Below are 16,706 nucleotides of genomic sequence, written 5' to 3' on the forward strand. Positions count from 1 at the left end.
TAGGCAAGGCAGGAGCCGAGGGGTTCAGCAGCGGTCTGCGGCCCTCTTCCTTGTCATGCCCCAGGTCTATCAACTTGCACCGCCCTGGGGACCTTACAGGCTCTGATCTCGGTTCGGCTGCTGTCATGGCCTGGGCAGCGGTGCTCTGTACTGTCTTTTCTGCCTGCCACGATCTTAAAGTCTCAGTCACCAGCCACCACGTAGTAATCACATCAGCAGCATTAGTATCCCCCCTGGACGCTGCTTTCCATAGTATTTTCCCCGCTTGGTCCCAAGTTTTTACATTGAATACTGTGGAAGCCATTGAGGGGAACCCTTGTTTTCGCAAAAATTTCAATAGTAGCTTTATCTTAAACGGCTCATTTTTTACTCCCCTGTCTATTAGGAGTTGCGTTAGTAGTTTCACGATAGCCTCTTCCTCCGGCGAAAGGCTAGAAAGGCCAGCTCCCATGATTAACGCCCAGCTGCTCACCTGTCCTTCAGGCCATGTCCTGGGGCTGAAGCTGCAGTCCAGCTGTGAGCTTGACTCCTTCGGCTGGGTTCCCTTCAGATGCTCCTGCAGCGCTGCTCCTCCCACGTCGGGGTCACCATTGAAGGGATGCAAGACACAGACTCCTGATGGCTCCTGAACAGAAGGCCTTTATTGCCCTTTTTCACTACTACATATACTTTCCCCATAGCTCCACACACTGTCCACGCGCCCGAATCGGTCATACAGCTGGTTTGAGACCCTCAGACACGTGCCTCGAGCCAGCCAGCAATTGGTCACTGCCCAAAGCTCATCTTTAACACTGTAGCCAAGTTACTTTATCTCAGCCTTGCTCAAGTTTTTGATTCTACTGCTTGTTTCCTCATTATCTCTAATTCAAGGACATGTGAAACAGCATGGAGCCACCTGTGAATTCCTTTCCCACGCATATGTATGATTACAAACCAAGCTTTCCCCAAACCTCCTCTTTTTAAGGTACAAAATGCAGAAAAAAAAAAATCATCCTAAATTTTTGTTGAATCTAAGCCTACTCATCCTTTTAAGACTTTATATGTTCCTCAGCATTTTATAAGTTTCTTCAAAGAAAGGACCTCAATAAGCATCGCACACAAATACAAGCTTTTACCTTTCTTTATCCCTTTGCTGCATCACAGAATTAGTTTCCTGCATATCCATTCACTGTCCTATTTGCATTGAGCAAGTGTTACACGTATGCAATACCCTAACCAACAAACATACTAAAGCATTAGAGAAAATACCAATATGTTACTAAGATAATGACGGTTTTTTCCCCAGTATTTTTGTGAAATCATGGCTTTGCAAGCCAGCTTTTAAACTGTTAACAGCAGCAGCAGCAGCACAATTCTGGGAAATGCTCTCTTCATGTTACCTCCTTGTTGCACAACCAGCTTCGTATCCTAGGAAATGGCCATGCAGATGCTCTGCAGACACTCGGGCATGCCTCCTTTCTTTAATCAGCGCAGAGTAACTCTCAAAAATAATTAAAAAGTAGAAACAGCCAGAATCTTGGGGAAGGAAAAATAGAGATGTTTTGATTTTATGGTTTTATTTATATATATATATATTTTTAAATACACGCTGCTTGGACTTGTAATACTACAGTTACACCATCCTGGCTTTAATTGCATTACCAGTGTGAATTAATGAACCTGTGCGACTGATGTATGCACATGGACCAGAATTTATTTTTAGTTTAATGGAGATAGAGCACAACGGTATAAAGTTTTAAGTTACATTAGATACCTAAGGAAATGAAGGTTAATTTCCTAATTGGGGAAAGCAAGAACAGGATTTCCCATATTCTGTCACCTACAATCTTACGACAGATGATTTGGCCTTAAAACCACATTTTAAATCCAAGCTGCCAACAGAAATGCATAGCGTTTCTCTTTCCTGATTCTCTTTTAATTCCTAAAAGGAAAATGGATTTTCTTCCAGTAAAGTTGTTACTGAACTCCTCGGAATGACCGGCAGCCAACGTGTCTTACAAGTTTTAATAGAGAACCAGTTACGGGTTCATTAAAAGACAGCTAACTTACACCGATCTCATGGATTTTTGACACGCTGGAATGCTTTTACAAAATATGTAGTGAGGTGATGTATTACCTGGAGCATTGTGTCCAGTTCTGGGCTCCCCAGTACCAGAGGGACACAGAGCTACTGGAGCGAGTCCAGAGGAGGGCTGCTAAGATGATGAGAGGCCTGGCACAGATGTACATGTATGATGTTGCAACGGGCACAAACTGAAGCACAGGAGGTTCTGGCTGAATATCTGAGGGCACTTCTTCACTGTGAGGGTGACAGAGCACTGGCACAGGTTGCCCAGAGAGGTTGTAGAGTCTCCTTCTCTGAAGATATTCAACACCTGCCTGGATGCCATCCTGTGCAATGTGCTCTAGGTGATCCTGCTCAGCAGGGGGTTGGACCAGATGATCTCCAGAGGTCCCTTCCAGCCTCGGCCGTTCTGTGATTGACATTACTTTCCTCCGCATAGCTGAGAGGTTCCACCCTAGCACCCTCCTCAAGCCACCTACCAAATGCTAACAGATCACTGGAAGAGATCCAGTTACTGAAACACGGGTACCTGGTGCCACCTGAGATGCCCTGCTGTATCCTGCCTGGTTGCCAGCTACTGCTCCAGAGTGCAGGAACCGATGGCTGCCAGTTCCATACACGTGCCTTGGCTATCCAACACACCTGAAGCAGGCACCTATGTTCACGTTGCTAAATCTGACCTACAAAAGGTTCAAATAAAAGAGCTCCTTTCAAACAGATCCTTAGTAAAGGGACAGGGCACATGAGTACTGTTACTATTTTTCATTCAAATCAAGAACATTAAATAATTAACTTCCTTAGTTTAGTATGGATCTTCTCTTCTACTTTCATACATCCAGATCATGGCATCTCAATTTCATCTCTGTAGCCAGTGAATGCCAGGTGGCTGTACACAGACACATCAGCACATTACATATTTACACTTACAACATTTGTATTTGGCTCTGACTACTGTCATGTGCTTCATGTTTACATCTAAATCAAAACCTTTTTTTTTTTTTTTTTTTTTTTTTTTTTTAATACTCATACCAGCAGAGCCAAAGCTTTTCAGTTAGAGGAAAATTCTAGTGACAAAAAAAACAAAGTGCATTTTACACGCCCCATTCACCACAGTGTGACAAAATATATAGCACACTTTGTCATATATAAATCCCAGTTCACAACTCAGACCACCCACGCATGCTCCTAACATCCCTTTTCTTGGAGAGGATCAGGAACAGACTTCATTCTAGACAGACAATTCTTGAACAACCATTCACTCTTAGGCAACTCTTTTTCTGCATGACACAGCATACACCCACATACAATGAGCCTAATCCACCATCAGGAGGAAGTTCCAAATAAAAGAAACTGCTGTAGGAGAGGGCTGCAGCTGCTCAAACACCTAGCCAAGTCTGTTGGAAAAGCCACCGTGAAAGCAGGCTGATGTAAAAACAGACCAGAATCAAGGTTTACCATCCTGGCACCCAATTGCTTCTACTCGCTCACTAGTTCCCATCAGTTCCTGTGCACACGATCAGCCAAACAAGGTATTGCTTAATGTTTCAGAGGGAACAAAACAAAATTTCATAAAGCACTTTTATTACTGATAACGTATACCTAATGTATAAATTTGATATTAACTACAGCAGTATCAAACCATATTTTAGACCCAAACTAAGTAATGACCTATGGATATTGAGATGGAGTGATGTAGTTACGGCTACTGATCCAGCACTAGGACAATACTAGTACTTTGCATTTATTACCTACCTAAGTGAAGGAATACATCAAGTGTTTTGGAAAGATTATAGCACTTCTTTTGAATTTCAGATCAAGACATTAAGGCCTAAACTCCAAAATACATGGATGCCTAAAAATGCCTGTGGGTGCTTAACCAATATATCAGAAGCATTTTGGCTTAGCATTTCTTTAGTATTAGACCCACACGTTGAGGGCATCCAGGAAGAACTCTTTGGAGTAGATTTCAATTTTGTGGCAGAGTTGTTCTGGCACTGACTGTGTTGGCTTACTTTCGCTTCTGTGCCCTCATGCAACCAAACTAGGTAAGATTTTAGTTTATCCAAGTCTTTAGAATTCAGAGTTACATAAACGAGCTTCCAAAGCATTGAAGATGCAATCTTTGAAACATCCATGTTCACTGTATACTGGTCAAGTACTAGGAGAATCAGGAAGAACTGTATCTGACACTTTTTTAAAAGGAGAAGCACTATACAAAAATCAATGCATTTAGTCCCAACACTGTGTGAGGTAGAAGTACTTTACAAATGGAGAAACTGAGTACAAGAATGTAGATGGAATAAGGCAACACAAAATACAGTGTGAAATCATTAACAAAACCAGTCTGCTTCACTGAAGTCCATTTTGATGAGTGAAACAATATTTACCCTTAGAATACCCTTGACCATCCTAAACACAGTAGCTCAAACCAGATTTTGAAAATGAAGACAGTACTTTGTATAAAAATATGGGAAGCAGCATGACTTGCTAAATAGTCTACTATATGAAATACCTACAACTAATTACACTAGGACAAATGAAAAGAAGTTAAACCTAAAAGAATGAGTGTTAGCACCCCACAATAAGTTTGTTACATTGTTTTCTTCCAAGGAGTATGTGATCCAGGAAAGCAAAAGTGGTTTTTATACCTTTCTCATCTCATTGTGATTTTGTCCTTCAAAATCATTCCCTTAACAGCCTTTTCCAGCTATTTTATACTTCAAGATCACAGCTAGTAATTGCTCAATAGCTTAATTTACAATATGCCAGGTTGCTCACAAGTTCCACAAGGATAAACAGCTATGCTTCAAGTTAATCCTGTTCTTTTTGTAAACCCATTCTAACGTAAGTTCAAAAAAAAAAAAAAAAGTACTGTCAATTCAGATCCAGTTTGTGTTTTTTCTTTGGGGGTTTATCCAAAGCTCCTTGTAATATTGAAAGTGACAAATATAAGTCATCTTAATTATAACATGTACTACAATCACAATCCTACAGTCAGAACCATACAAATTTCAGAAGAAAGCTTTTGCTGTAAACAGCTGACTAAATAAACCAAGATGTTGTGCAGAAAGGGTACTAGTCTTCCGGGAAAGGATGTTTTTTGCTTGTTTAATTCTTGTACTGGTTGAGCAATCACTGCTCTCTTTTGTTATTCAATATGTTTTAGGAATTAATGAAAATAAGTGATATTATTTTATTTCCATACCAGATTTATAGTTTGTGTGTTACACTGGGGCTGGCTTGACTGATATTAAACAGATATGTCTGAAAGAGAAAACATAAATTAGACATGCCGTGAGACATGTGCGATTAATTTCTACTAAAATGTGGATAATGAAACCCACTTCTACAACATTTCTTTTACACTTTTAATGGTGATAATGACTAGTATTTTAGTAAGAGGGTAAAATTCAGTAAGATGTACAAGGAGAGCCATACAACTCAAAGATAATGTTTGCACAGCTTCCAATTCCACTGTGAAAATATACCCCCTCCAAAGTAGATAGGAATAGGCACTTCATCTTTAAAAATGAAGCACTCTTTTTCGTTCTTCAGTCATCATCGACAGTTGGCTTGATTGTCACTCCTCTTCTGATTTGACCCCAACCAATTAAACTGTAAAAAGAAAAACAGTTTATATTACTTTTAATAGCAGTTAGAAATATCCAGAATAAATCAACGTACTTCTATTGTGCTTAAGCCTTCAATTCACATATTTTGGATTTTTTCCCCACTTGCCTTCCTCACAAAACATCCTGCAAGATCTAAGGATGAGAGACATAGAACATCTGCACGATTGTTATCTATTAAGAATGCACCTCACCAACAGTAAACAAAAAATCTGAAGGTTTTGTAACATAAGTTGCAATAGGTAACTGTAAATATAGCTAAATCTCTTTCTACCTATATGAAAGTGCTGCATTACTTTCAGAGAGAAATAAAAATGTGAGGATTCAGACAAGATGGCAGTAAAATTATAAACAATTCTAACTCTTAATGAAACTACAACCTATAAAGGTAAATCAATTCTCAGTTTGGTAATCTTATATTAAGGCCCCTTTTGTAGGCCATTGTCACCTCAGAAAAACATACTTAAAAGAATTTAAGATCATGTTCATTTACACAGTCATCAGGCAGACCATATTAACTCAACTATCTTTAATGCATTTTGCATTTTCAGCAAGGAGATGCACAGGAACTATGTGCATTTCAATTTCATTCACTAATGGTAGGGGCTCTCATGATGATTCGGTAATCATCAGCAGAGCACCGAAAAAAAGTAACCAAAATCAATTAACATTGGATTTCCTACTTTTTGGGACCATACTTATAGCTTATAACTAGTCCACATTTGGAATCTGTGTTCCCTGGAACATACAAGTACATCTTGTTTGCTTTGCCATTTGCTGCTTAACTTCTATGCCTTTATGTATTTATTTTCTATTTTTTCTCCTCTTCTTTTCTTGCTTTCTTACCACCTTCTCAGTACTCCATTCCCTCAGGCAACAAGTTCCTTCCCACAATACTGTATAGAGACAAGTGTCCTTTTGGCAAACTTTGCTTATGTTTTATGAGTGGGAAGTACGAAAGACAGATGCCTTTGAGCAAAACTTGTATTAAAATTTGCATAAGTTGACAGTCGCTGGCTTAAAAAAAAAAGCACTGTTCTGTTTCCAATACCTTCTCCTCTTCCTTTCTGCTTTTGCTATTTTAATTTAGGTTCTTTATTTCTTTTCCCTTCTTCTTTCTCCTGTTCAAGAACTTATCTTTTTCTTTTCTTCTGCTCACTCTGTGCAGGGTTTCCTGATTCATCAGCTATCTCCAAGACAAGAAGCACCAAATTCCTGTCTGTGCTTTCCTGTTGAACTGGAACACCCATCCATGGATACTAAAGGCTGAGTTCTTTTTCACACAGTAAGAACTTCTCGGGTGAATGCTCCTGTTTCCTTATACTTTCCCCTCATACTGCAAGAATTGTGCAGGGTCAAGGAATATAAATACCCTTATGTTCTTATGGAATAAATACATAAGAGTTACAGTACGCATAATCATCTAAAGAGCAGTACAGCACTAAGCTTAACATTAATCATCAATCGAATCCACTTATCATTTTTAGCCTCCATGCATTTTTTGTGTTTATATCATAACAGCTAGATATTCTACCAATTTGCTGCCCACTTACCGCCAGTGCTTCTCAACTCTTCGACTCAGGGCAATTTTTTCTCCTACTTCTGTGCACACTGGGTTGGTTAGCACAATCTTGCCCAAATCAGCCTTTACTGCACTGACTCTCCCTCCAGTAGATAAGGATCCTATGTTTACCATTAAAACTTCATTCTTTGATAGTTTTTGCACCTGAAATAAGACATACAGAAGTCTGAAACATAAGCTTTAGTATTTAAAATAACCTGCTCACACTAAGCCAAGATCACTTAGCAACACAATTCCTCAAATGAAGAGAAATACCACCGACAGTACTGAACATTATTACCTAATGGCCACAAAAATGATACAGCTGAGAAATGTAAAAACCATAGATATCCCACATAAAAACCATGCAAAAGCATCAGTGGATAAAAAGTTTATATTTTTAACTCTTGTGAAGGCCAATACACGTAGTACTGCAGGTTCTTGTTGTACCTAAATCCCAAGAAGGTATATCCTATTTACTGTAATACATACCTAGAACTGCACATACTCTATCAAAAGCAAAATCATCATCTTACATATTGCTACAAAGTGTTTTACCGTTCTTTTAAATTATCTGGATATTTTCATTTTCCTTATGCCTACATACATCAAAATGATTTCTCAAAAAATAATTCCACAGAGGATCTGAGGACTGAAGTATTTCATTTATTGTTGCATGAAGCAGGCTGTGGATGTTAACGCTAAGAAGGAACAGTATGATCTTCTGGTTTTGTTAGTATAAAATGGACCATGGAACACAAAGCCATACTGTGTATCAAGTTCAGTTTCTATTCAGCTATAGTCTTTCAGAAATATTTAACTTTAAGAAGTTCTTCAAAGAGAGAATCTACAAAACGCAGGCAAGTAGGAAGTAAATCAGTGTGTGCATATGGCACCAATGAATATGCTGATAGCAAAGGAAAACTACCAATGTGTTTAAAAGAATATGTAACTTGAAGATATATTTGTATTTCATAGTATTTTAAGCTACTCTGATATGAATTCCTATTCCTCTGAAGAGCTTTATTCTGTAAAATTTGAGGTAACAGTTTTGCAACAACCGTATACAAACAAGGAAACAAAATACTACATCAAAAATGTAGGTATTAAGGAAACTTAGCACATGTTATTAAAACAGAAATCAGAAAAAAAGTACATGAAATACTTTATTTTTTATTTTTAAAAAGGGTACAGACCTTTGCAGCTTTCTTGTCCCCTTCAGTACGCACACCTAATAGTCGTCTCAGCAGGAAATAGGAAATTTCTAACTCTGTAAATATTTCAGGCAGTGCTCCAACTGCACCAAGAACTTGCCCTACCATTCGGTCAGCCCGACACAAAGTTGGATCGATCTTAGTTCCAACTCCTACAACATAACAAGGAAAGTCCCAAGGAGTAATCAAAAGGGAGATGTCACATTTATGTTATTAAAATATTTGAATGAGACCTCAAAACAATAAACTGAGAATGTACTGTGAATTCCCTGTGAACTTGGACAGCCCTTTCAGAAAGACAGATCAGTCTTGCTGGCAAAACACATGAAGAGATATTCTACCATTATAGCTGATAAAATTAACAGTTTAAATTGATTGAAGTTGGCTAGTGACAGGAAAATTATTTCATAAATACTTAGTTTTCACACACATTGTCTCTTTCTACATCTAAGTATTTGAAATTGCTCATATCCCTTTTGGTTTCACTTAGCAATGGATTTCAGTGTAGTAACCAAGTGTTTTCAATAAGCATTGGACAGAAAGATCTTTCTGTAAGAGAATATCCTTACCTATAAGACCTCCTGGAGCAGCGTACTGTAGATCATTGTGTTCTGCAAAGAGTGACACTATTTTGGAAAAGATTGGCTTACACATGAGTTTTCCTTCACTGTCCTTGGACACAATACCAGGCCGGACCTCAATTTCCTGACCAACCTAATTACAAAGGTGAAAAAGTGGTTAACAGGTGGTTTCACAGGAACATGAAGAAACTACTAGTCATAGGTAAGACATACTTCTTCCAAGGCCCACTGTTAATACAAATCCTATGTTTTGGGCTACTGTAGAACTTCTACGACTTTGGCACTGCTTAATGCAAGCCAGACAATACCTAAAGCTCTGTATCTTACAGCCAATCAAGCAATTGCTTTTCCTTCCAATTAATTTTAAATAACTGCTTTTACAAAGGATCTTTATCAGCTTTAATTGTGACATATAAATTAAGTTTATTTTTTTTAATAACATTTCATTTAGAAGTGTTACAGCACCAATAAAAATTGTGTTAATTTAATCTGTGTAACTGATCATTCATAAACCAGAAAAAGAAAATACAAGTTAATAAATGCTCAAAGACAATTTGCTTTCCGGTCTAATGCAGTAACTTTTGAAGTTCCCACCCACTGACAGTATTCCACAAGAAAAAAATATTTACAGAATACTTGAGACAGGAAGCAAGACCTGTGGGAACCTATATACCTTCATAAAAGAGGTACCTTCAAAGTTTTTCCCCTTCCTCCACAAAATAATTGACAAAGTAAGAGTGATAGGACAGGGAAAAAGTAATTAGCTCCCTCAACTTTTGTTAAGCAATGAAAACAGTATTATTAATAATAAAATATTACAGAAATATTTTTAAAATATTTTTTTTTAATCAGTGTTTCTTGTTACATTATTTTAAAACAGGAAAGTAGCAATGATGCACATACAGACAGGATAGGTGCCACATGATTGTATTCTTCTTAAAAAAAATGAACTACATAGATTAATTTTGTACTGAAAACGTACAAAAACTACTCGTTATCACTAAAAATCTCCAAAAAGAGAGAAAAGGTTACCTTTAAAACACCCTTTAGAATACTGCCACCAGCTACTCCCCCCTTAAGGTCATCCACTTCACAGCCCGGCTTGTTGACATCAAAAGATCTAATTACTGAAAAGGACAAGAAACAAGTTTATATTTAAGAGCCAGTTTTCAAAGAATTTGTGTTTTTTCAACAATTTCAATTACTTCCTTATCCTTATGAAGGTATCCAACTATTTATGAAAACATAATTCCGAGAGAATAAAACATGAATATTTAGCTGATTTGTTCTCAAATTCATTTAAGCAGCACATATATATAAACAGTATTTTAAAAATCTATTTCTGCATAACACACATTAAGTTAAATATCAATACCTGAAAAATAAAGCAATGATCAGCTATTTAGAAAACTTCAATATTCACAACGTCAACTTCTTTGTAACCTTGTTTTAATGTACTCCGTTCATATGCACTATGAACATGTTCTGTGGGTTTTGGGGGAAGAGGCAAAAATGTGGTTTTATTGTAGTGGCACTGAATTTCAAAATATGCTGTACAAGAACAGAGGCTTTTTAATACAGGAAATTTAACCAGGCTACCCTAACTATAGGATTTTCACGTAAATTACTTTTCAAACGAAACAGCCTGTCTATACTTTGTTAAATCAAGTTTAAATCCACAGCAATTAATGTTTAAGATACTGACAAATTTCTCATCTTTATTGCATTTTACTACTGATGGACACACAGAACATATACAAAAGAACAATTACCTTGGATAGATTTAACTGGCTTAATTTCGCTATCAACAAATTATACAGGTCTCGGAAAAGAGTTTTAAAGAGCAAACTGAATGCTCCTTTTAAGCCCATGTCTTTTTAGAGCATTCTGCAACACGATGTTCTGAGTGTAGGTAAAGGTAGGAAACATTTAAATCACAAAAGCCCGAAGATAAGCATTTACATACCAATAAGCCTTGGTTCGGATGTGAAGTCTCGCAAAGGGACTGGGATTTTCTTCACTATATACTCACAGACTACCTCAATGTTGTATTTCAGCTGTGCTGAGATTGGAATTATTGGAGCTCCTTCTGCAACTGTACCTAAAACCAGTTCCACATCAAGCCTTAATATAATATTTATAGAAGCATGACCAAGTGTTCTGTCATTGTTATAAGCACTAATGAAGTTTGAAGCACACTTTACACGTATTTCTCAAGGCAGTATCACAACATACACTCTTCCCTTCAACATCTTAGCTCAAACCAGCCAGACCTACTTTTCCAAGGCAGTCTGAAACCACCTTCGCGTTGCCACTGGATAACTCCACACAGAGGAGTTTTACAGTTGCTCTATGAAAACTGAGAAAGGTAATCTGCTTCTGGGTGAGCAGAAAAAGTCTTAAGAGAATTTCCTCAGAGAGATCAGATACCTAAACATTTGATACATTGGCATTCATTTTAAAGTCAGTTTTCGTGAACCAAAACATGAAGCACAACTCCAATCACTTATTTTTTTTTTTAGATTAACAGACCATGTGTATCAGTGAAGTCCAATTCAGGGCTTTTCTATACGTTTATAAAAAAAACAAACAAACAAAAACCATCTCTATGTCTCAACACCGAATAACTTCCACCACTGACTGGATTTCTGCTGGTGAAAACTTACCTTGTACAAATGCAAGAATCTGTTCATACTGTTCTTTAGCCTGGCTCTCTTTCACCAAATCAATCTTATTCTGCAGAATCAAAATATGTTTCAGTTTCATGATTTCTATAGCAGCTAGATGTTCTGAGGTCTGGGGTTGAGGGCATGACTCATTGCCAGCTGAAAGAAGAAAAGGGACTGTGATATAGAAGCTAGAGAGACTGACAAATCTCCTGCACTTAGGACATTTTTCTGTTGTGCCTTTTTTTTTTTTTTTTTTTTAAAAAAAAGTCAGCCTTTTTTTTTTAAAAAAACAAACAAAAAAAAATATAAGCTACATGTGAAACACCCACTCTTTCCCAGAACTGCTGGATTCAGCATCCACAGAATATGACAGATGAGTGGTTGCAAAACCAGTCTGCCATTCTACTTGCTCCCAGTGGAAACAGATTTAAAGTTTCCCAAGATACTGACAGCTAACTCACATCTACTTGAATCATGCCACCCTCTAGGTCTCTAGACATCTCAGTACTGACTGTACTGGACCTTTCAAGAAAGGTCTTAAAATTCTTTAGAGTTTTCTTACCACTAACAATAAAACCAGCAACATCCCCAAACTGTAATACAGACAGTAAAGACATTAAGTATGTGAATAGGGCAGTTATCAGTACAGCTGGCCATCCAAGAAGCCAACTTTGACCCCATGTGCCATTATGACAGTTAATCTCACTTTAGTTTGGTCTATCACACTTTCTAGACTTAAGATGTCACTCCCTATTTATCAGTTACCTTGGACTATTTAAACTTCAATATCTGAAGTTGGTGTTCTTGTTTGTTGACATGCCCTGTCCAGATAATGTAATTGCCATGTATCCCTGTAGAGCATTCTATTGTTTCACTAATATAAAAATGAGTTTTACTTATTTCTGATCACTTGCAAATCAGAACAATTGTTTTAGTCAAGCTCAATCTCCTGTACCTGCATTTGCCCCATATTCACCTGGATTTACTGCTCATACTGATGGCTGTGTACTCTCCTGTATGACTAAGACTACAAACTTAAAGCAAACTGAAGCTTCAGATAAAAGTAACTGTATCCAATGCATTTCCATAAAATATAAATGTTACAGTAGTATTCACTACAGAGATTTATCTTGGCCAACTGATGGCTACCAGGCTATTGACCATGTATAGCTGTATTTAAAAAAGCTTGTTGGAACGTATTTTCAGTGTAACATCACTTAAGCTTCTTAAACACATCTCAAAAGCATTCTCTTGTTTTAACCACTCACCCCACCCCACTAGATTTCAAAACCCATACAAAGCTGCCTTATGGTATTAAAAAAAATAGAGCCCTGCTTTTGTGTAACAATTCTTACCTATCAACAGTAAAGCTGCATCCATTACTGCTGCACCGTTCAACATAGTAGCCATCAAAATATCATGGCCAGGACAATCCACAAAAGAGACATGCCTGTTGTAGAAGAAAGGGAGAAAAAAAAAAAAAACAAGAAAAAAAGCCAATTATCAACAACTTCTCCGACTTATGTGAATGATTAAGCAGATACACAAGTTAAAATAAATAAATAAAAACAGAACAAGTTTAAGTAAATAAAGAAGCAAACAAAATTTCAAGACAGTTGCTGAGAAGTAATATATTAAAAGTATACACTTAAGAACACAAAGACTATGGAAAGGCTACAGAAAGGCTGAGTTCTAAGATTCAATACCATATACTCACACTAGTTATTGCTTTAATATTTCAAAAAAATACATGTAAATTAGACTAGATTTAAATGCACCAGAACAAAAAAAACACAGGAACTGGCACATTGTACACCATCTCTCTGATCTCTTTTAAGATGCCTCTCACTCCAATTTTAGAAAATGATGCATCTTTAATTACATGGTAACAATTGCACTTCAAAGATTTATCCAGAGACAGCACTACAGCTGCTAGCTCCAATCTTATGAGTGCGTTGTGCAGCTGATAACAGTCGACACGCTACATTCTTGTGTGAAACTATTCAATGAAGAAACCTTGCAGCATGCCACCAAAAAGCAAGAGACTAATTTTCCGCTTCACCAGCACCATTAAAAATCTACCATAAGCAAATAAACAGCAAGATAAAGAACCTAAAGCTTTAAAGCAATAGCTTAAAAATGGCTGCACGACAATCACACTCGGACAGAAGCTATTGTTAGAACTAGTGCTCTACTGGGAATCTGAGGAAAAGGAGGAAACACATGACTACAGCAGGACGCCTATTTTATACGTAAGCATGAACCAGGAATCCTGTCATACAACTGCCTTTGTGACTACTCTCATTTGAACAATCATTGTACAGACTCACACAACCACAGCTGTGATTACGATGCTTGCATAATGACCATGCTATGCTTGTGAAGTAAATGAAGGACGCCTGTCCTCCAGTACTAAGAATCAGGCTTTAAGAGATTCATTTTTAGAACTAGGAAAACTTTTAAACTTTTTTTTTTTTTTAATCCATTGAGGCAGGAAAAAAAGCCACACGTCAGAAATGAATTTTAAAGATGAGTTTGCAAAGTCCACATTAGTTCTTACTCTGGTGGCTTGAAAAATGTACTTATGGTAAGAGTAGAACAAAGCATCGTTTCACTTCAGTGTCCTGCAAACAGACAATGACAGAGAACACAGTTTAAGAGATGCCTCAGATCAGGGTGTCCCATCTCAGCATCTACGAGCACGCGGTCTGTTATCATTCAGCTCACAGCTCAATCCTGACTATTTTCATTTCTGTAAAGCAAATGCAAATAAAGGAAATACAATTTGCACCACTCATTTTACAGCAGGTACCTGACTAGTTTGAAATTCCCTTTGGTGCCAGGAATATCTGTAGGGAATTCATCTGGGGTGCTACTTCCACAGGATCGGTAACACTCTGGTCGGGAACAGCTCGGGTCATCCAGCTTGTAAATCTGGAAGCAATTTTTAAAAATTGAGAGGTTTAATTAACCGTTAATCATTTATAAGCTTCCATCCACCCTGAAATATATCAGCAACATATTTGCTCTATCTCTACCAGTAACTCACCTTTGCATTAGCATAGCCCAGCTTGATGGTGATATTCCTTTCCAGTTCATTTTTAAATCTGACAGTATGAACTCCAGATATAGCTTTGACTACTGTCGACTTTCCATGGGCTACGTGGCCAATTGTACCTATGGTTTAAAAACAGATGTTTGTCAATAAGCCATTGTTTAATTTGTGCAGTGTTCTATTATGGTCAACACATAATCACCCCAAACTCTCTGGAGCCAGCACGCCCAGTGGTACCATCACAGTAAATATGGGTTTCTTAAACGCACAACACCCTAGAACTGTCTCTTGACGCGCAGATCTTTGCCCTGTCGTGATTTGCATTTTCATGAAACTCATTTCAACGTGTAATTTTAAGGTATAATAAACTTTACTTTAGCAACTACTCCCCACGCAATTCAACATGGCATTCTTGAAGTAAAATCACAGGTCTTTTCAAGTTAAAATGGTTTGACTGGTCTCTTCTTGCATCTTGACAAAATCTATAGTAAGAATACCTTATCTACATTACTGTGCTTCAGTAAGGATTTCTTCATTTTTTTCAACACAGGTACCATATGCTAACACATGAGCACCACAATAAGTTACATTGTTATGCCCCCAGCCCCTCGTTTTTTCAGAATTTTGTTGTTACCTATGTTAATTGTGGCTTGTCTGCTGATGACTTCTGGTGACAGAGGCGTCAGCTTGGTAACATCCTGTATGAAGGAGATTTTACAATTTATTCATCCTGGATCTAAACGTTTAGAGTACTACATGTATTTTCTTAAAATTTATCCAGTAGTTCTATTAAGCAAAATCCAACCGAGCTCATTAAAGCACCTCTAGTGTTACGCATTCCATTTTTTTTTAAGTATGCAGAATAGGACAAAAAGCCTACAGTCAGAAGAGGTTGCAGTGTTAAAGAAAGACGGAAGAAAAGTAAGCAAAACAAAAAGCTTCAAAAGGAAGCTCTAAAAATAAAAATACCTCGCATCTATCCCCAAACTGAATTGGTTGCAACATGTAAAATCATGTTACCTTTCCACGGGCTACACAGCCAACTGTACTTATGTTTTAAAGAGAAAGGTCTGGCAATAGATGGTAGTTTTCTTTGAGATTAAGGTTCTATTAGAGAAAGTGTATAAATGCAGGTATATTTGCAGCTTTGTGGAGTAAGTAGGCAGAGGGACGTCATTATCGCCATGGTTCCGATTCTGATTTTTTGAATGACAACTTCGTCCTCCAACACTATTATTTCCACCTCGTGTACTGGAAGAAAAAATCTGTTGTCCTCAGCAGATTGCTGCTGGAAACCACTGACAGCGCCTGGCCAAATACGGCATTTCTGCAGCCAGCATACTGCCTGCATCACCCACTACAGCCTTGTGACACCACCCACCCTACTCTCGAGCACCACACGAGCAAAACGTCCGGCTTCGAGGCAGCTTCTGCCCACCAACTGCCCTGATACCGCTACTCCTTGTTGCCTGCCTCGCCGGGACGAGGCTCGCCGTGCCGAGCGCCCTGCAGGTGGCAGCGGAGGCTCCGCGGCACCGCGCGAGGCACGCAGCCCGGCGGGGCTGAGCTACGCGACTCGGGCCGAGCGGAAAACGGGCAGAAAACGGGCGAAAAAAGGGCCGAGCAGGCGCAGCCGCAGCCCAGCAGCGAGGCGGGGAGGCGCAGGAGCCGCTGGGGGACGAGCACCGAACCGCAGCGGCGGCACCAACGGCTGGAAGCGCGACACGAGCCCGGTCACAGGCCGCGGGGAGAGCCCAACGGCCGCAGGGCGCTGAGGGGAGCCCACCCAACGGCCACGGCCACGGCCCCGCGCCCCGCCCGCCCCTCACCAGGGTGCCCAGGTCCTGCCGGGAGAGGTGCGGCTGCCCCAGCGTCACCCCCGCCTCGTCCCCCGCCATCTTGGCCGCCAGAGGAAGCCGGGGCTGCCCGCGC

General features: G+C 38.8%; 1 protein-coding gene across 1 annotated transcript; it reads right to left on the reverse strand.

The window, feature by feature from the left end:
- Positions 1 to 3,058: 3,058 nt before the first annotated feature.
- On the reverse strand, positions 3,059 to 16,694 carry EIF2S3 (eukaryotic translation initiation factor 2 subunit gamma). Its single transcript, XM_032189354.1, has 12 exons — positions 16,604 to 16,694; positions 15,409 to 15,472; positions 14,769 to 14,896; positions 14,532 to 14,653; positions 13,075 to 13,169; positions 11,717 to 11,875; positions 11,017 to 11,151; positions 10,083 to 10,177; positions 9,039 to 9,183; positions 8,452 to 8,621; positions 7,248 to 7,420; positions 3,059 to 5,680 (listed from the first exon to the last, which is right to left on the reverse strand). The coding sequence occupies exons 1-12, from the start codon at positions 16,670 to 16,672 to the stop codon at positions 5,617 to 5,619; spliced, it is 1,419 nt and encodes a 472-aa protein (XP_032045245.1). The 5' UTR covers positions 16,673 to 16,694; the 3' UTR covers positions 3,059 to 5,616.
- Positions 16,695 to 16,706: the final 12 nt, after the last annotated feature.

This window comes from Aythya fuligula, chromosome 1 (assembly GCF_009819795.1).
Source record: "Aythya fuligula isolate bAytFul2 chromosome 1, bAytFul2.pri, whole genome shotgun sequence".
Lineage (NCBI taxonomy): Eukaryota > Metazoa > Chordata > Aves > Anseriformes > Anatidae > Aythya > Aythya fuligula.

What these genes read in the sequence shown, in the direction of transcription:
- EIF2S3 (XM_032189354.1), bottom strand. Translation starts at nt 16,672, where the DNA reads ATGGCGGGGGACGAGGCGGGGGTGACGCTGGGGCAGCCGCACCTCTCC. An exon ending in ACAAGCCACAATTAACATAG is followed by an intron (nt 14,897 to 15,408) that starts GTAACAACAAAA and finishes TTTAAACCATAG; the next exon opens with GTACAATTGGCCACGTAGCC. An exon ending in ATCCGAACCAAGGCTTATTG is followed by an intron (nt 10,178 to 11,016) that starts GTATGTAAATGC and finishes TGTCCTTTTCAG; the next exon opens with TAATTAGATCTTTTGATGTC.